This window comes from Cydia splendana, chromosome 14 (genome assembly GCF_910591565.1).
Source record: "Cydia splendana chromosome 14, ilCydSple1.2, whole genome shotgun sequence".
Taxonomy (NCBI): domain Eukaryota; kingdom Metazoa; phylum Arthropoda; class Insecta; order Lepidoptera; family Tortricidae; genus Cydia; species Cydia splendana.
The window spans coordinates 14,375,000-14,395,870 of record NC_085973.1 but is presented as its reverse complement, the minus strand read 5'-3'; the positions used below and the strand labels follow the sequence as shown (position 1 = coordinate 14,395,870).

Genomic DNA, 20,871 nt, shown 5'->3' with positions numbered 1-20,871 from the left:
ACGCATATTGCACAAATAAATAATTTATTAAAAATATATACAAAGTTTTGTAATGATTGGCGTACAAAATGAGAATATAATTCGCTTATATAGGTATATCTACATAATTACAATATCATACAAGTAATACCTGAAGTGTGAATGTTTGCTTCATTTGAAGTTTGCACCGTTCGCCATGAAGTCTTCTATTTCAGCCACACTGTGATATGAAAAATATGGTCAATAAATTATAAGAATCTGAATCTTGTCTTTAATTTTTGGTACCTTTGCACCGATCATTAGGTAATTTCCCGTTTACACCCTTAGCACAGAATAAGTAATAGTATTACCGTACAGAAAGGACACTTCCTACAAAACCGAAGTTTGACAGCGGTTCAGGGTCGAATGATATTCCTTTCTAACTTATGGCACTATCCTTTTCGACATTTAGGGTTGTCAAAATTCAAGTAGGTAATTATCTTAGTGGTTGTGTACGCAAAGGGACGTCAAGTTGTGTCAACCCTAGCCGGAGCCGAGTTTGCCCGAAGTCAGGAGTGTCTCCCCACTGCCCTTAGTAAGGGCGGTATGGTATTCCACCTGTACAATATGTATTTTGTCTCACATTTTGCTTAATGAGAGAGTGAGACGCAATGATATTGGACCTGCGATCATATCAGTTCGCTGTATTGGACAGATAGAATACCACCCTAAGCCTTAAGGTCTACCAAAAAATATTGACATGATGTCAAAGTAAAATGCGACTTACGTCCTAGGCACGAAGGTGAGGTTTTCCACGCCAGTCTCAGTGATAAGTACGTCGTCTTCAATGCGAACACCGCCGAATCCTGTGAAGCGGTCCACCACCTCCCAGTTGAAGAATTTGGACTGCTCCGGGTTGTTTTTAGCTGCGTTGAGTAGCTGAAATATGAGCAGGAATGGGTTAGGCAAACCTTTTGAACGCTACAGACGGCAATTGACGTCAACGCAAAATCGTGACAACGACGCCATTTGGCATTTGACGTCGATCGTTTTTTGATGAAAATCTACTGAACACACTCCACTTTGAGGTTGGCATTATTTATTCACAAAATTAAATTTTACCCCCATGGCGTCAGTAGCACGGCAAATGGATGCGCCGTTTGGCGTTCAAAAGGTTAAAATCCCCCTTACCTTATTACGATGTAGTGCATAATTGTTTTCCATCGTATTTTCTCGGAAACGTTCGTATATGTCTTGCTACTTCAGTCAACCTCAGTACTTTTTGTACCGAGACTGACTGAAATAGCAAGACACGTTCGTACGTTTCCGTGAAAATACGATGGAAAACAATTATGCACTAACTTGTAGTGCGTAATTTGTATGATTGTAAAAAAAAAATCGCGGTCCAAATTTGAGAGGTGATATAGACTGCACTGAATTGTCAAACGCCAGTTTATGAATACCATATAGTTACCGCATAATATATGTAAAAAAAAATTTGACAGGGGACTAACTAGGGGACACTTTATTAGGGTTCCGTACCCAAACGGTAAAAACGGGATCCTATTACTAAAATTTCGCTGTCCTTCTGTCTGTCACTAGGCTGTATCTCATGAACCGTGATAGCTAGGAAGTTTAAATTTTCACAGGTGATGCCGCTATAACAACAAGTACTAAAAACAATAAAATAAATATTTAAGTGGGGCTACCAGCTACCACACAACAAACGTGATTTTTTTGTCGTTTTTTGCGTAATGGTGCGGAACCCTTCGTGCGCGAGTCTAACTCGCACTTGGCCGGTTTTTATACAATAAATATTTTTTTGACGTGACCCACCGGAGGTATGAAGTAGCAGCCCGGCTCGATAGTGAGCAGCATGCCGGGCTGCAGGCGCCGCGCGGTGCGCAGGCGCGCCAGCGGGCCCGCGGGCCGCGGCGGGCACGCCGGCAGGTAGCCGCCCACGTCGTGCACATCCAGCCCGAGCAGGTGCCCGAGCCCGTGTGGTTGGAGGACGCCGTTTACTCCCGCCTGGAAATATAAATGGTTTATATCTTAAAAAAAAAAGCCGTGAGTCTGAGTAGATATAACATACCTAATAAGTTTTTGGCAAAAAAATCATTTTTGGTACAAGCTTTTATTTCTTAAGCTTTTTATTCGCTGACTGTACTTTTCTTACGACAGACAACTAATACTCATCGAGACAATTCTAAAAACCCCCTAACACAATTAGGTTGCGTTGTTTCATCACAGAGTTCCTATGGCCACCTCCTGTCTATCATCAGATCAGTTCGACAGTACCATATTATTGTATTGTCATCAGAACTACTTACAGCTGCCAATTTTCATGACGCTACGATCCTTGGAAGATGGTTAAATTAGTTACCTTAGATTCCATTACATAATTACATACAGGTCGACCTAATAAAAGCTTGTTAAAAAGCACAGAATATATCACATTATAAATAGGTGGCATTTTTTAAATAAAAGTTTTAATATCAATCAGATTGGTACCTAACAATCGGGTTACAACAATGCCATCATTCAATGGTCTTCATTGGCAGTTCAATTTTACAGTTCGACTTCCGTTAGTATGTAGCAACCAAATCTAATCACTACACGCATGACTATAATATTTGATGTTTCCTCGTTTTCGCCAAGAACTCATTAGATAAAACACCTGAGTTTTGTCAAGTACTTACTATACCTATTTTGGCACTTTTGGCCTATAAAACGAAAACACTATCCCTTTAAACGCCACGCCTATCACGCACGGCGTGTCATCATAAAAAAAGTCTTTTAAAATTGTAATATGACTGTTGGACCTTTGTTGTCTCAAATAAACGGATTTATTATAAACCTTATAGGCATACGTCGGACTCCAGCGGGCATTTTCGTGGCATGTCAGAATGATAGGTAAGGTTCGCAAATCAATCAATTCACTTTCGAGTATTTGTACTTAGTATTTGGTACCTACCTAGTATTTATAATGTGAAATTCCAAATATCATAGCAACTGACTGCGTTATTTATAAACGTACTTGGACTACACATAAGTCAAAATGGCGAAAAAGTTCGTTTGGCTTTATCCGTCACTCAGACAATTGCAGCTGTGAGAAAGGAACAATAGTACATCGCTAAAAGATGGACGAGTGAGTTTGAGGGCCGACACGTCAGTGGAGGCCCTCAAATAATATGAGTCCATCTTTAGCGTTTCCGGCCGAGGCATTACATAGTGCTCTTCACGACTACTGCGAGGAAATAAGAAAACATTTGCATAACTATAAGTACTAGCCCGCGATATCTCTGGTAGCAAATTACTAGCCACTGTCAGAGCTGTCTCTTGAATTTCGCTAGGCGTCAGCGTAAGAATATAATTTTCTTCACTAGAAGAACTCATTTTTATAGTGAGCGAGTGAGAAACACGTATCTACTGTTTCTTGTATTTTTTAGTCAAACACAATTTACACTATCCAATTCAGTGAGTATTTTCCGATCCCGCCTTTTTAACTTTTTTTAACACTTTTAAGAGGCGTTTTTCTGTTGTTTGCTTCAAACCGACTCTAAACTTAGAAGCGTTTTTGCTAAAAAAACACAAACAGCTACAAAAGTAAAAAACGCCTTATGCGTGAACCGAATGAACTGAATGAATGAATGGTTTTGACATTTCTTTTTTTTTTAACAAAAAATTGGTCCTGTAAATAACCTAATTTTATTTTTGAAGGAAAAAGTTGCGCCAAAAAGACCTTTTATTGATTTTTATGTTTTAAATGATACTCATTGCTGTAGCTAACCGTCACCAATGACAGATGATGATAACAATGAAACATTGTAGTAGTGGTGGTTCAGGTGCTACAGCTATTGCCTACTTTCCAGCTTGGTTTTAGACCATGTATTGCCACATGTCCGAACAGTGGCGTGAAAAACAAATGAGTTAACTGGGCATGTCAAGTTCTATGAACACGGCTCTAAGGCTGTACGTTAGTTAGGTGTTAATTTTTTTTATATCCTTTAAATTTTGAATACTAGGTACATTATAATACTCGTAAGTTAAGATTTTTTTGTAAACCTTACCTTGCCCTCAAACTGCCCCCTATAGTCCGACGTTTGCTTATAGGAATGCACGAAGGTTCATATTGGGCTGTCTGTAGCCGCGCGCGTCCGTTGACGTCTTTGGCGGTAAAAAATTAAAAACTTACCTTAATCATCTCCTCTACATCTCCCTGGAGTAGGCCGCCCTTTTTCAAATGCTCCAACATAGCTCTGTTGGCGGCCAGGTGCATGTCGGGCCATAGCACGCCCGGGCGAGCGGCTCTGAAACAGAATTAATATCTGGGAGACCGAGCTTGGCTACGAAAACATATAAAAACTCAAAAATGCGCGTTTTCCCAGAGCTAGCTCTAGATCGATTTTTCGTCCCCGAAAACCCCCATGTCACTGCAGGTGATGTTAGTGTATGTCAGTGATGTCAGTACGTACTCAATAACGGCGTCTCTAGCGAACAGCACGGCCTCGTAGACGAGTTTCCGGTCGGGCGTGAACTTGCCGTTGGCAGGGTATCTGCAGGTGACGTCATTGTGTCAGTGATGTCAGTACGTACTCAATAACGGCGTCTCTAGCGAACAGCACGGCCTCGTAGACGAGTTTCTGGTCGGGCGTGAACTTGCCGTTAGCGGGGAAGCTGCAGGTGATGTCAGTGTGTGTCAGTGATGTCAGAACGTACTCAATAACGGCGTCTCTAGCGAACAGCACGGCCTCGTAGACGAGTTTCTGGTCGTGCGTGAACTTGCCGTTAGCGGGGAAGCTGCAGGTGATGTCAGTGTGTGTCAGTGATGTCAGAACGTACTCAATAACGGCGTCTCTAGCGAACAGCACGGCCTCGTAGATGAGTTTCTGGTCGTGCGTGAACTTGCCGTTAGCGGGGAAGCTGCAGGTGATGTCAGTGTGTGTCAGTGATGTCAGAACGTACTCAATAACGGCGTCTCTAGCGAATAGCATGGCCTCGTAGACGAGTTTCTGGTCGGGCGTGAACTTGCCGTTAGCGGGGAAGCTGCAGGTGATGTCAGTGTGTGTCAGTGATGTCAGAACGTACTCAATAACGGCGTCTCTAGCGAACAGCACGGCCTCGTAGACGAGTTTCTGGTCGTGCGTGAACTTGCCGTTAGCGGGGAAGCTGCAGGTGATGTCAGTGTGTGTCAGTGATGTCAGTACGCACTCAATAACGGCGTCTCTAGCGAACAGCACGGCCTCGAAGACGAGTTTCTGGTCGGGCGTGAACTTGCCGTTGGCGGGGAAGCTGCAGGTGATGTCAGTGTGTGTCAGTGATGTCAGTACGTACTCAATAACGGCGTCTCTAGCGAACAGCACGGCCTCGTAGACGAGTTTCTGGTCGGGCGTGAACTTGCCGTTGGCGGGGAAGCTGCAGGTGATGTCGGCTGCGTAACCCGCGTAGTTGCCTCCCATGTCGAATAAACTGGAAACGACAACTTTATATCAATAAGGGTTTCCGCGATCGAGATTTTCGATAGATGGCAGCACCGTGACGAGAGGTCTTTTTGACAGCTGCTGCCAACACCCACCAATAAAATTTAACCATATTTTTGGTTAAACATGATTGGTGGATTATGACAGCTAGACCTCTCGCCACGGTGCTGTCATCTAGTGAAAAAAAAACTCGATCGCGGAAACCCTCATTGATATCTAGTCTTATTTAGGGCATCCAATATCGGACGATTCTTAATACCGGTATGGAAATCCAATATTGGCCCACGATACCGAAATTCCGTAAAATATGACCACCAAAATTATTTTGTAAGATCGGTTTATAGGTCAGGAAATGAATGCCCAAAAAAGGTTGTAGAGGGAAATGCTAGGAACACAATTTTTGACTCCGTAACTTTGTTTGGAGTAGTTAGGAGGTGAAAATATCAAAAGTCCCCGCCCTTAGCCCTGGTGCTGGGGGGGAGGGAGGGGTTTAAAGGTCCCGTTTTTCGGTTTTTTACTTATATCTCGGAAACTATGCGTCCTAGCGACATGATATTTTCTACAAAATTAAAGCTTATTAAATTTTCTACAAGTTTTACTCATCAAGTTTTTCGATATCTTGTATAGTTTTCGAGATATCCGCTCTTGAATGTTTGTAATAGGCCGTGGCAGGAAGAGGGACCATCTTGTGGCTTAATAGCTTTTCAGCCTGATTTTTTTGTGATGATGTGCTACATTATTAGTAAGGTCTATACTAAATTTCAGCTTTCAGCTATTCTTATTTTTGAAGAAAAAAATAAAATAAAATAAAAATTTATTCATGAATATTTTCGTTTCCTTGGAACGAATTCTTTCGTGCTTTACACGTATGGTACACTTAATCAAGACCTACAATATGTCATTATAAACAAGTTAACACTTCATACAAAAAAGAAAAAAAAACATTTGTCAATATTTTTAAATATTTTTTTTATAACTTATTAAACAGACACACCTCCAATTTTTTTACGAATAATAGCCCTTTTAATGAACTATAACATATATTGCATCTTGAGGTGGTATGGGGCTCCAGCGAAAGAAGTCTCTCTCAATGCCTACAGGTACAAGTCATTCTTCAATCATCATGAAGCCTGATATCTCTTGTCTTCCTCCCACCGAGGGAGCAGTAAAACAGCATTCCCTCCGAACATTCCACCAAGTTCAGCTGTGGTTAGGAAATGACCTGCCTCCTCAGATGTATGGGTGGAAAATTGAAAACAACTGCCTGGTTCCAATGCACAGTGAGTTAGTAGCTGCACTGGAGGACATTCTGAAAATGATTTTCTGCCGATGCAAGAAAGAAAGACTGTGCCATCGCAAAGTGTGGCTGCAAAAAAGCAAACCTTAAATGTTCCCCAGTATGCCAAAATTGTCAGGGAACTACTTGAATGGGTCCCTCAAGTTGACTACGAACATGAAGAAGTACAGGAGGATCCTCTGACCGTTTCGTTACAGGGGTTCGATGGAGAAGAGATAGAAAACGAGGACGATGATGAAGGTCATTCTCACCCCAAGAGAGCAATAACTTAACTCAATGGTGCATAGCATACTTTTGTAATGATTAAATTTAAATTATATTGACATAGAAAAATTAAATTTTTCTATGCCAATATACTTTGTTTTCATTTCATGGTTGTGATTTATGAAACTATCCTAAAGCCTGCACGCCTGCCATGCATGTGTCAAAATGTGGCTTTCCATCGAGACGGGTCCTTATGCTTCATGTAGGTACTGGTACAGAAGAAACATTTCCATCAGAGAAGGGTAAATGCATGCTCTATTTCAATAAGGGACGGTTCCATCAGAGTAGGATCCTTATGTACATGGAGCATAAATACCCTTTTCTGATAAAAGCCACAAATTATGATTTCGAGAAACGATATTATGAACCCGTCCATTATTGATACACATATGCAAGAAGGTTAAATATGACGGATTTAATTACATTTTAATTACATCAAGGGGACTCACCAAGTTTTTAAAATATTTTCGTCATGATGCACCATTATTAAAAGCTTGAATTAAATATATGTTATAGTTTATTTAAAGGGTTTATTATTATTCGTAAAAAAAATTGGAGGTGTGTCTGTTTAATAAGTTATAAAAAAAATATCTAAAAATATTGACACGTGTATTTTTTTCTTTTTTTTTGTATGAAGTGTTAACTTGTTTATAATGACATATTGTAGGTCTTAATTAAGTGTACCATACGTGTAAAGCACGAAAGAATTCGTTACATGGAAACGAAAATATTCATGAATATATTTTTATTTTATTTTATTTTTTTCTTCAAAAATAAGAATAGGTGAAAGCTGAAATTTAGTATAGACCTTACTAATGATGTGTCACATTATGACAAAAAAAATCAGGCCGAAAAGCTATTAAGTCACAAGATGGTCCCTCTTCCTGCCACGGCCTATTACAAACATTCAAGAGCGGATACCTCGAAAACTATACAAGATATCGAAAAACTTGATGAGTACAAGTTGTAGCAAATTTTATAAGCTTTAATTTTGTAGAAAACATCATGTCTCTAGGACGCATAGTTTCTAAGATATAAGTAAAAAACCGAAAAACGGTACCTTCAAACCCCTCCCTCCCCCCCAGCACCAGGGCTAAGGGCGGGGATTTTTGATATGTTCACCTCCTAACTACTCCAAACAAAGTTACGGAGTCAAAAATTGTGTTCCTAGCATTTCCCTCTATAACTTCTTATTGCTTGGCCTATTATAGTCCATAAAAATGATCTGTTTTTATTGTTTTCTTAAACTTAATACTATTATACATGGTGAATGCTGGTTATTAGTATAATCCATAGATTATTTAGTCTATGCTATTTCTGTAACAGCGTCCGTCGTCTATTAAAATCAATATTTATTCACAAACATCGCAGTTTTAGTGGTAGGTAATTTCATCACTTTAAAAAAAACAAGACCAAAAAAAATCTATACCGTAATTCCGATCCCAACAAAAACATAAATGTGAAATGAGAGCCAAGTTCAATATTAAGAATATGTGTCGTTGTTGACTCGCTGACAAAAGAATTGAGATCTATATGAGTGCCAAGTTCTGTGTTGTGTAGATAATCCTGAAATTATAAAGGAGTTGTCTTGGCTAGTTTTTACGTATAGGCTACTTTTCTAAAATTTGGTTTGTTGGTAAAAACTAGCCAAGTCAAATCCTTTATAATTTCAGGATTATCTACACAACACAGAACTTGGCACTCATATAGATCTCAATTCTTTTGTCAGCGAGTCAACAACGACACATATTCTTAATATTGAACTTGGCTCTCATTTCACATTTATGTTTTTGTTGGGATATCATTACTTTTTGTACAGAAATTACTATAGTAGGTATTCATCATAAAAGCAGTTTGCCTAAGCTGAAAAGGAGACCCTAGCTAACGCGCGGTCAATTGTTAAAAAGTTTCAGTTTTCACATTTTTTTCTTTTTTATACGCCTAATAGTCTAGCTTCATGCCAAATATCAAGTTTCTAAGTGATCTAGAAGTGGGTTAGGTTTTTGGTTTATAAGTATTACCTAATTAATTTTTTTACATGTAAATATCAATAATTTCCCGTTTTCAGATTTTTCCCTCTATATAAACCTAATAGTCTACCTTGATGCCAAATATCAAGTTTCTAAGTCATCTAGAAGTGGGTTAGGTTTTTGGTCTATAAGTATTAATTTTTTTTGTTTCCATTGAATTATCAATAATTTCCAGTTTTCAGATTTTTCCCTATATATACACCTAATAGTCTACCTTGATGCCAAATATCAAGTTTCTAAGTGATCTTGAAGAGGGGTTAGGTTTTTGGTCTATAAGTATTAATTTTTTTTCCATCGAAATATCAATAATTTCCAGTTTTCAGATTTTTCCCTCTATATACACCTAATAGTCTACCTTGATGCCAAATATCAAGTTTCTAAGTCATCTAGAAGCGGGTTAGGTTTTTGGTCTATAAGTATTAATTCTTTTTTTACCATCGAAATATCAATAATTTCCATTTTTCAGATTTTTCCCTCTATATACACCTAATAGTCTACCTTGTTGCCAAATATCAAGTTTCTAAGTGATCTAGAAGTGGGTTAGATTTTTGGTCTATAAGTATTAATTATTATTTTTTCCATCTAAATCTCAGTAATTTCCAGTTTTCAGATTTTTCCCTCTATATACACCTAATAGTCTACCTTGATGCCAAATATCAAGTTTCTAAGTCATCTAGAAGTGGGTTAGGTTTTTGGTCTATAAGTATTAATTCATTTTTTTCCATCGAAATATCAATAATTTCCATTTTTCAGATTTTTCCCTCTATATACACCTAATAGTCTACCTTGTTGCCAAATATCAAGTTTCTAAGTGATCTAGAAGTGGGTTAGATTTTTGGTCTATAAGTATTAATTATTATTTTTTCCATCTAAATCTCAGTAATTTCCAGTTTTCAGATTTTTCCCTCTATATACACCTAATAGTCTACCTTGATGCCAAATATCAAGTTTCTAAGTCATCTAGAAGTGGGTTAGGTTTTTGGTCTATAAGTATTAATTCATTTTTTTCCATCGAAATATCAATAATTTCCATTTTTCAGATTTTTCCCTCTATATACACCTAATAGTCTACCTTGATGCCAAATATCAAGTTTCTAAGTGATCTAGAAGTGGGTTAGATTTTTGGTCTATAAGTATTAATTATTATTTTTTCCATCTAAATCTCAATAATTTCCAGTTTTCAGATTTTTCCCTCTATATACACCTAATAGTCTACCTTGATGCCAAATATCAAGTTTCTAAGTGATCTAGAAGTGGGTTAGGTTTTTGGTCTAAAACTATAAATTATTATTTTTTCCCTCGAAATGTCAATAATTTCCAGTTTTCAGATTTTTTCCTCTATATAAACCTAATAGTTTATCTTGGTGCCAAATATCAAGTTTCTAAGTGATCTAGAAGTGGGTTAGGTTTTTGGTCTATAAGTATTAATTATTTTTTTTCCATCGAAATATCAATAATTTCCACTTTTCAGATTTTTCCCTCTATATACACCTAATAGTCTACCTTGATGCCAAATTTCAAGTTTCTAGGTCATCTGGAAGTGGGTTAGGTTTATGATCTATATGTCAGTCAGTCACAAAAATGCCGGTTTTTAAACGTTAATTTATCAGTAACTGTTTGAGCTACGTTTATGAAATTTTGTATTTTGGACAAGCTAAGGGGCTTGAATACATGTGCCAAATTTCATTAGTGTAGGTTAAGTAGGTTTCAAGTTGTGAAGGGGTCAAAAGTAGCTCGAAATGGTTCGTGTAATATTACACACGGTTGCTACGTCGCCAGTTCCTTTTTCTTTGAACTTGGCTGGACACGCTACCGCGTGTCTAGATAATTCGCTATTGATCCTCCTCAATTTCCTCATTGTAATATCATAAAAAAACTGTCTGATATTCCGGAATTGCAGGATTCCGGAATACCGGTATTCATGCCCTGTGCGTACCACATGTCGCCAGGCTGGATCAGCTTGCTGTTGGGCGCGCCCGCGTGCCCGTAGTGCAGCGTGGCCGCGTTGTGTCCGGAGCCGCAGATGCACGTGTACGACACGTGCCGGCAGCCGCCCACGCGGTAGCAGTGGTCGAGGAAGATGGACTCGCACTGGTACTCCATTAGGCCGGGCTTCGCGAAGAGCATCACCTGGTGAAATATATAATTGCATATAGCGAAATCCGTTGAGACCCGTAGACGCAATGTCAAATGGGCAAAGAAATTCAATATTCGTACATAACTTTAAAATTACAAGGTCATTTTTTGGCTGGCAGATTTTAACTACTTGCGGTTGACGAGTAAGTAGTTATTATCTAACCTACAGGACGTGACTGATTTTTTGCAAGTAAAAATAATGTACCTAAACTGGATTTAGGGCCACCCCACATCTAGCGTCTTTCGAGCGTCGGCGTCTACAACTCTATGGCCCTGCTCGACGCAACGTCGACGCAACTGCGCAGCGACGTCATTTTCCATAGCGCTGACCGACGCCGACGCCCGAAAAAGACGCCAGATGTGGGGTGGCCCTTAGTGCCAAAACCGCTTGAAAACCACTGCGTATTAACTACTAAACTATTAAAACTATTAAATTTAAAAGTGGAAAAATTACTGTGGATGTGGAATTTATGTGGATGAGGTCTTGGTGGCTCAGATGGCAGAGCGCTGGAGTATCGATCCAGAGGCCGTGAGTTCAAGTCTCACCCAAGACAGTAATTTTTCCACTTTTAAATTTATTCTAAGCTTAATAGCATCGTTCGCAGACGTTTCTGCTTGTTAAAAATTAAAATTACCTTAAAATTAGATTCCATCTCATAGATCGTGCCACGTCTAGCAATTTTAACCTTTTAACCGCCATAGAATTTTTCATCGAGTGTGCTCGTGTCGCCGGCGGCACGAAGTTACACGAAGTTTTGTCCTATTTATCAGACCGCGGCGAAATGAGCCCGATTTTGTATGTCTTATATACAGAGTACTTTCTGGTCTTATATGTAGCAGAGATATATATAACTCCGTATAAGATAAATAAAGTCTAAGAAAAAAACGTGCCTCGGACGGCCAAGGAAAAGTCATTCTCAAATAGATGGCGCCATTACCTTTGGCCTATTCTCGGCTAGATGGCGTTAACGACACCGTTTGGTATTTAACAATTTTAACACATATCATTGAAAGAACATGGGTCAGTATGGAACAATAAAAAATAAGAATCATTTATCCGTAAACATATTTTGATTATTTTATACATTTTCAATTTTATTTTAAGTTTTAATCGTGTGTCGATAGATGGCAGTAAATGTACCGTGACTACAAAATTGACAATGACAGGACCCCTCTATACTATCTATTCTCTTTGTATGTAGGTATATCAGTATCAGTCTACGGCAGTTAAAAGTTTTATAAAAAGGATAAATCGTCGGGTGACAAGCAAAACTCACTAAGTACTATCAAAAAATTAAAGTAACAATGCACTTTATAACACTTGTAACACGGTTTATTGTCCAATAATTTCAATGATGTTAGTTAGTGACTTTTGCTTGTCACCCGACGAAATACAAGTCAAAATTACCTGTTTATGGGCATCCGAAGAAACTTGGACGACGTAACGCATAACTTCTATTTCTTCGGGTGTTTTGATGACTCGTCTGTAAGGTAAAACAATAAATACAATATTAGTCTTCTAAATCTACGTAATTTAATACTGTGTGTATTTTTTCTTATTTACTCGTAATGCATGTTAATTATAATATGTAATGTTTTGAAAAGATGTGTCCCGCCGAGTTTGTTGCCGGTCCCATATTGGGATACCCTCCTCCAATTGAGGGGAAACTTAAATCTTCTCGAGGCAGAGGTGTAGGGTTGGAGCCGGTGTAGCTTTATTTGACGTTCATAAGCGCATTGTAATATGCATTTATCTACGTTTAGATCCGGCGAATGCGTCGCCAGCGCCATTCGCGTATCGTTTGCACTGCACGCGCGCTGTAATGGGGTTGACAACTGTCAAAGGTTTAAATTTAGCTTAAAGGGCTAAGCATCCAGGCCATAAATAGCAATAAAAAATTACATTATTACTAGGGATGTACCTACCGACTAGTCGCCGACTATCCGGCCTCATTTGTAGTCGGCGATTAGTCGGCTAAAATGGCTTTATAAGTAACAGAAAAAAACCGGCCAAGTGCGAGTCGGACTCGCACACGAAGGGTTGGGTTCCGTACCATTATCTATAAAAACGGTCATCCATCCAAGTACTGACCCCGCCCGACGTTGCTTAACTTCGGTCAAAAATCACGTTTATTGTATGGGAGCCCCACTTAAATCTTTATTTTATTCTGTTTTTTGTATTTGTGGTTATAGCGGCAACAGAAATACATCATCTGTGAAAATTTCAGCTGTCTAAGCTATCATAGATCACGAGATACAGCCTGGTGACAGACGGACGGACGGACGGACAGCGGAATCTTAGTAATAGGGTCCCGTTTTACCCTTTGGGTACGGAACCCTAACAAGACAATAAGAAATAAAACGGCAAAATATTCAACATAAGCTTTATCCAAATTCCTATTAAGGGTGTTTACGAAAACTTTTGTTCAAATTATTGACCGTGTGGTAGTTTTTAGGGTTCCGTACCTCAAAAGGAAAAAACGGAACCCTTATAGGATCACTCGTGCGTCTGTCTGTCTGTCCGACCATTCCTCCCTTCCTCTCTGAAACTACTGCGTCTACAATTTTGAAAAAAATACACAAAATAGCACTTTACCTATAGATGACAGAAAAAACCTATTAGAAATGTGCAGTCAAGCGTGAGTCAGACTTATTTACGGAACCCTTGGAACGCGAGTCCGAATCGCACTTCACGCACTTGACCGGTTTTTTATGTCGGATTGTCTGGTTGTCGTATGAAATATATCCTTAAGATTGTTTTATTTATTTTATTTTATTTTTTAGCTTTACTATAATATAATGAATATCGCGACGAATAGGTATCGAAACTAATGATGATCAGGCCGACTAGCCGACTAGTCGGCCAAATCAATAGTCGGTACATCATTAAACTGCAAAACGTAATTCAAGACCAAAAAAAGTAAGAAAATGTTGCCAATGCAATTTTGTTAAATAGTAAATTCCTTTTGATAAATAATCACGCTAAGATAATTTATTTATTAGTAATTTTACTCCTACGATTTAAAAAAGTACTTTTATTTACTTATTTTTACATAAATACAAGACGCGCTAGTAAAACGTGGCAACATTTTCTTACTTTTGGTCTTGAATTATGTTTTGCAGTATAATTATTACACTATTCGTAGGACTGAATTGTTAAAAATTATGCAAAATTGAACCCTATCACAATAAAGTTGAAAATCTGGTGGGAAATAATTATATTCCCTCTGCTTTATAATGGCTTAAAGAAATATTAGTAAGTAAAAAAACAACAATTTGTCTTTTGCCTTGTCATCAACTCGTGTACAATATTCAATAGCAGGTAGGTAGGTAGGTCGCCATCAGATATATCGGAGCGGTCAAGGCGCTCACAAATATCTGAACACGCCTCTATTGTCAAGGCGTTAGAGTGCGTGTTCAGATATTGTGAACACCTTGGCCGCTCCGATATATCTGATGGCGACTGTAGGTACATATTATCACAGAATAATTAATAGTACTACCGTACAGAAAGGAAACTTCCTACAAAAACGAAGTTTGACAGCGGTTCAGGGTCGAATCATGCTGTCCCTTTCTAATATATGGCACTATCCCTTTCGGCTATTTAGGGTTGTCAAAAATCAAGTGATTATCTTATCTGTGGTCGTGCACGCAAAAGGAAGTCAAGTGGTGCCAACCCTAATAATTGCTCGGAGCCTTCGAGCAACACCGGCTTCCGACACATCGGAAGGGAGGGGCCCAAGCGATATCTCACCGCACAAATCTTTCTGCCATTTTTCGCGGGGGGAAAGGTGCACACAGTCGCACTTCTCACACACTTGCATACAAAATTCAATCTGTAATGACGACACAAATACATAGAAAATGACACACGTCAAAGACAAATCTTGCAAACCTCGATCTCTTTTTGTGTACGTACGAGTGACAAGTGTCACAACACGCACACTAACACATTTTCGTTGAAGGTGGTTGAAGTATGTTATTGTATTCTGAGAGATGAGAAGTCGGATTTGTCGCTCGACCGATCCGCAATTTGTACTGAGCGAGCAAAATCGATAAATCCAACAATTACATGAGACTAAAATATAATAATTGTGTTTGAATGTAATTAAACGTATGATATGTAAAAAAAATATTATATGTGAAATGTAACACTTTCTTTTTGTAAATTTGATGTCCCCGACCTCTTTTTATAACAAAAAACCGAGCAAACAGGCATTTTTGTGCAGCAGTGTTCACGCGCGCATCTGGACTAGGTCTAGTGAAAAATCCAAGTGCAACTAGTTTTATTACCCGCGCTAGATTAGATTGACGCGCTAATCTTGTACCTCGGCAGAGGGGAAATAGTGCGAATGCCGCCTCCCTTCCGTGTTGCTCGAAGCTCGGAGCAATCCTGAGCCGAGCGGAGCCGAGTTTGACCGAAGTCAGGAGTTTCGCACCCCTGATATTATATCACAAACAATGAACACTTAAATATATAAACATAATACACGTAGCTCTAACTGCTGTGCTAAGCATATAATGATTGTGATTGAGAGTAGGTCATATGAATCATATCACATGTTTTCAAACAATACAAATTCTGATGAATAAGGGGCTGTCCATAAATTACGTCATCGATTTTTGACGATTTTGGACCCCCCCCCCCCCTAAAATCATTTCGAATCTTCGAATGACCTCGTTTCCTCCTACGTCATGCTACCATCATCCGATGTCCAGACCCCCCCCCCCTAATTTGAAATGACGTAATTTATGAATAGCCCCTAAGGTGCGGCCAAGTGCGAGTCGGACTCGCGCACGAAGAGTTACGTACTATAACGCAAAAAACGGCAAATAATCACGTTTGTTGTATGGGAGCCTCACTTAAATATTTATTATTTTGTTTTTAGTATTTGTTGTTATAGCGGCAACAGAAATACATCATGTGTGAAAATTTCAACTGTCTAGGTATCACGGCTTATGATACAGCCTTGTGACAGACATACGGACAGCAGAGTCTTGATATAGGGTCCCGTTTTTACCCTTTGGGCACGGAACCCTAAAAATTTGAGTTTTCCTTTTGCGCGACAGAAATTAAGACATTCAATATTCAATGTCAGCGACCCGCTAGGCAGGTTCTCTGTTCTTATGCGCTTTTCGCTACGAAGCGAAAAAAACGTGTTATCGGATACAAGCGTAGCGTAGAAGTATTTTGAAGAATTTAGTCAGTTGTTTCGTTATTAATTTGTATGCAACTATGCAAGTATAATTCTATATTATATAATAGGATAATGTCTTTTACAATCAGAAAACATAAGTTATCTAAATTATATCATTTATATCTTTGTTATCGGAAAACAATGTAAGATAAAAACGGCTATTGCTTGGTAACATGAGAATGAAGTTGCAGTATTCTGTGTCTCATTACAATCCAATAAGGTGCATTATAACATGTAAGCTTAAAAATATATGTTAGTGTTATGTAAATATCTTAGCAAAGGATGAATGTAGAGTTGGACCAACTCTGCATGGCATTTGCAAAGTGTGGCGATGTCATCATTAATGGCATATTTCTATGAAAACATGACGTTTAATGACACTGCCTTACTTTGTTCTGTCCAGCCGGCGTATTATGGATGGCTTTATCTACGTGATAAAATAACTGTCACTGTTTAACACTATGGGATAGAAAGTGACGGACACCGTTTTATCACGCTGTCACGTAGACAAGAAAGACCATCATATCCGTACAGGTCGGTGCAAAATTAGTTTAGACGGACTCTAAACGCAAATGATAAGAAAAAATCATAATTATACTCACAACTCTGCAATTATTGGGAATAATATCTCATTATCCACTTTGAACCTGGAATTAAAATTAAAATTGTTGAAACAGAATAGTAGTTTGTGTTACAAGGGATCAAAATGATATATTTCCGTCAATCCCGAACGTGAGGGATTCTAAAGTAGAATCCTGAGCGTAATGAGGGATTCAAGTGTTAACGCCCACGACGTAATAATTTTGATACCGTGTGTGTGAGGAAAATAAAAAAAATCTTAGTGTTGCCACTTTTTAATTTCTACTCTTTTGCCAGGCTGTACATACGATGTTCATAGTTAATTATATTAATATTTTATACTGGCAATGAAATGTCGTTGAACAGAAAAGTGCCACTTTGATCCCTCCTAGCAGGGAAGAAAAATCCATTTTCTGATTAGGTGATGTGAAAAGAATTAGCCTCTAGCGGCCCACCATACAAGGAAAATTGGCAATCGAATTTGAATCAACGGTATTAGAAAATAGAGTTGAATTAAATTGTTTTAAAATCTGACGAAACAAAACAAAAGCAACTCTGTTCCAATTCATTAAGATTTAAATTTAATTGAAGGTAATTGGTCCTAGTAGGTATTAGGACATTGAACCCCATGAGAGGTTAAAAAAGTTGATTGTGATAAAAATAGCAAAATTAAGTAAACTTACTCATCAATTCCTTCAAACACAGCTTCTTTTGCAGTCAAACCACTATCTGTATTTGGACCACTCTGAAAATTTAATCATAACTATAATGAGCACCAGAGGGCCTACCGCGAACCACGTTCAACGTGTTGCCTCCCTGTCACAGTTACGTACGAAATTACAAGTGCGACAGAGAGGCAATACGTCGAATGTGATTCGCGGTAGGCGCTCAGGTTTGCAGGAGATTATTGAGAACAACTGTAAAAACTATTAATAAAAGAAAATTACCAGTGTAAGTAGAACATCTGGATTCAATCCTTTGAGAACTTTTTGAATCTGTAACAAAGAATACCTACGTATTACAAATTTTAATGTATACAGTCATATAACGAACCCTTCCCTAACTCAAATGTGCCATTTTGAACCAAAAGGGTACTTATTCTAGGTTGTCAATATAACGCTATTTCCATAAAGCTTTGTATTTGAAATCAACAGACGAAGACAACCGACAATGGGGTACATTTTAGTTGAAAATATAACTAACTATGTTATATTTTGCAATGAAATTGCACTAGACCCAAACATGATTGATTATTCAAGCAAATATGAATATTCCAAGTTAAAAAAGCTTATGAAGACTAGAGTGTTGCCGTTCTCAAGAACATTCTCTGTTTATTGCAGGGAATATTCTGGAGTGAGAACATTTCCCATACAAAACTGAGAATATTCTACTGAAGGTCACAACTCTAATAAAAACTGGCAAAAAGGTTTTTCCGATACTAATAATATTTTTACCTCATCTACATAATGAACTTCATCCACAGCATACAACCGCTTGAAGTCTTCGCAAGTGTGCAGTTTGCCCATCCACACCTCATACTCCGCAGGCAGTCGAGGGATGAACAAGTAGGACTTTGATGTGCCAATGTCAAGGGCAAAGAAGCAGCCCTCTTCGCGTACCCCACACAGCCATGTGAAGTATGCTTCCTGTGAAATAAATATGTAATTTCATAGAATAAAATTTATTCACAATGATGTTCATACAACAAAAACTTAACTAACATATATCACAAAAAAGTTTCCACTCAGCTTAGTATCAAATCAAGGTACATACCTACCTTTTGGATACTATTTTGTAAGAGTAAGGTTGGCAAAGTAAGTTTACCAAAATTAAATCATAATTAACAGATACTTTATCTAATCTTACAAAACACCAAAATTGTAGGTACAGTTTTGTAACTCAATAATAAATAAATAAATATTATCCCTTCGAGTGGCATTGTCCTCCTCGAGGTCTCTACGGTAAGTGGCGGTGGCCGCGAGACGGACAGACATAACAAGCCGGTTGAATGGCGCAGCCATTTTGGAAAAATATACGTCAAGTGGCGGGGCCTCAACGGGTGATCATCGTGAATTTGGCGCGTGACCGAAATATGACCGTTTCCCAAAAAAAATCTATGAATGATATATACAAACTATATATCACTGAATTCAGCATAAAATGGGTTATTTGATTGTATACCAATGAATTCTATTCTAGTTATGTGAATTATGCTAGACTTGTTCTAATCTCATATTACCAATTTTTTTCTACTTTCATGTAAAAATACGTATAGTTACGAAATAAAACAATTGATTGTAAAAAAAGCAGTCTTTATGACAAAACAATACATTTAACACGATTCACACAGTTTATTTCACTTTTTATCAGTGCGTATTACGTTTGAATGTTCGCGGCTCGACGACGGTCGGCGCGTAATGGGCGAGGTGGGGCAGGAACATCACGTCATTTCTAACAAACTTTGTTTTACGCGGGAATTCGACCGTTAGGGAATACCATCCTTGTTTATTGACGAATGCATCTTGCAAGAGTGAGCAAGCAAGGCATAGTTTTCACGGTTTTATTTTAGGCGCGAAATGCAGCGTTGCACAGAGGCCGCGAGACGGTCTCTGCCAATTACGGGCTTGTTATGACCGAACCTTCTCGCGGCCTCTGCCACGCAGAGGCATATTTAAAAAAATGGCCGCGCCATTTGTCCTACCGTTCAACCGGAGGTGCTGCCACCCGAAGGGTTATAGGACATTCTAACACAGATTGACCAAGTCCCACGGTAAGCTCAAGAAGGCTAGTGTTATGGGTACTCAGACTACTCAGACAACAATATATATAATAGGTAGGTACATATACAAATACTTAAACAATAAAATGCCATGTATGATAAAACATTATTAAGAAATAAATATATTTGTTACTCATACAAATTCACTTCCTCTGAATGTGTGCTGTCTTTGAATGCTGATTTTTGGACTCAAACAATAAATAAACCTTCCCTTTTAAAATTATTTAAATGTACCATAAACATTGATCTAAAATGCTACGTTACAATAAATATTAGATGGCTTAAAATACTCAATCCAGGCCATAAATGTTTAAAAAAAAAAAGCTTGCTCCGTGTTGTTATTTAGTTACTTGTTACTTGCCTGTCTAAACACATATTCGATGTCTGTATCGTAATGAGGAATGCTCTCCCCACCCTGCAGTATTACGACTTGTCTCGGTGTCAATTTTTCTGCTAACCTGGTCCTGTTCTTAGCAAATAATGACATGGGCACTTCCAAAGTGCCGGGACCCATAGACCACGACGCCGCCATTTCTGTTCAACTACGACAAGTAAATGAACTAATCAAGGTATGAATAGAATTGAAGCGATAACACAAACATTAAAATTGATACGTAAACCTAAAGTACACACGTAGACTGATTAGAGCGAAAAACGCATACGATTACCTCTGATGTGATAAGAAATTGTAATTAAACTGTAGATAACTTTCACGTAAACCTTAAATTTAATGTAGAACGCAATTTACCGAACAAAACGCCGGTACTGTTTACTGTTTTGGCAAATTATGAGAAAGTTCTGACTTGATACTGTAGCGCTCTCAAATTAGAAACATAATAATTATGTTATGACAGGGTTGTCACTGTCACTGAGTGACTGTAATGACAGGCAAAACCAAACCAAACCCAAATAGGACGTCATGTAGTCGCTGCAAGCTAATTAAAGCTTATTACAGCAGGTGGCGCTAGTAAAGGAACTACAACTCGTACTAAACTCTATCTAACAAATAGTGCGGCTATTCGCCGCAAGATGTCAAAACCATTTAAAAACTAAAGTGATAAGTTTGTTATTAATATGGAGTTGTCTATTCACTAAAAGATGGCGCTAATTACTAAAGTGCCGTGAATTATATTTTTCAAGGAAAATAATG

At 38.3% G+C, this 20,871-nt stretch overlaps 1 protein-coding gene across 1 annotated transcript; it reads right to left on the bottom strand.

Annotated features, from left to right (window-relative positions):
- Positions 1-7: 7 nt before the first annotated feature.
- Positions 8-20,539, bottom strand: LOC134796735 (xaa-Pro dipeptidase). Its single transcript, XM_063768930.1, has 13 exons — positions 20,390-20,539; positions 20,079-20,263; positions 18,397-18,584; positions 17,890-17,937; positions 17,626-17,687; positions 16,966-17,010; positions 12,574-12,649; positions 10,966-11,159; positions 5,293-5,427; positions 4,154-4,268; positions 1,795-1,986; positions 746-897; positions 8-199 (listed from the first exon to the last, which is right to left on the bottom strand). Exons 2-13 carry the CDS (start codon positions 20,251-20,253, stop codon positions 151-153), a joined length of 1,431 nt encoding a protein of 476 aa, XP_063625000.1. The 5' UTR covers positions 20,254-20,263; positions 20,390-20,539; the 3' UTR covers positions 8-150.
- Between the last annotated feature and the right edge of the window lie 332 nt (positions 20,540-20,871).

Bases quoted from the DNA above. Each gene is read 5' to 3' on its own strand.
- LOC134796735 (XM_063768930.1), bottom strand. From the start codon at position 20,253: ATGGCGGCGTCGTGGTCTATGGGTCCCGGCACTTTGGAAGTGCCCATG. The intron at 18,585-20,078 runs GTAACAAGTAAC...TTTCACAGGAAG, and splicing joins ATATGTGTTTAGACAGGCAA to CATACTTCACATGGCTGTGT. The intron at 5,428-10,965 runs GTACGCACAGGG...TGTCGTTTCCAG, and splicing joins ATCCAGCCTGGCGACATGTG to TTTATTCGACATGGGAGGCA.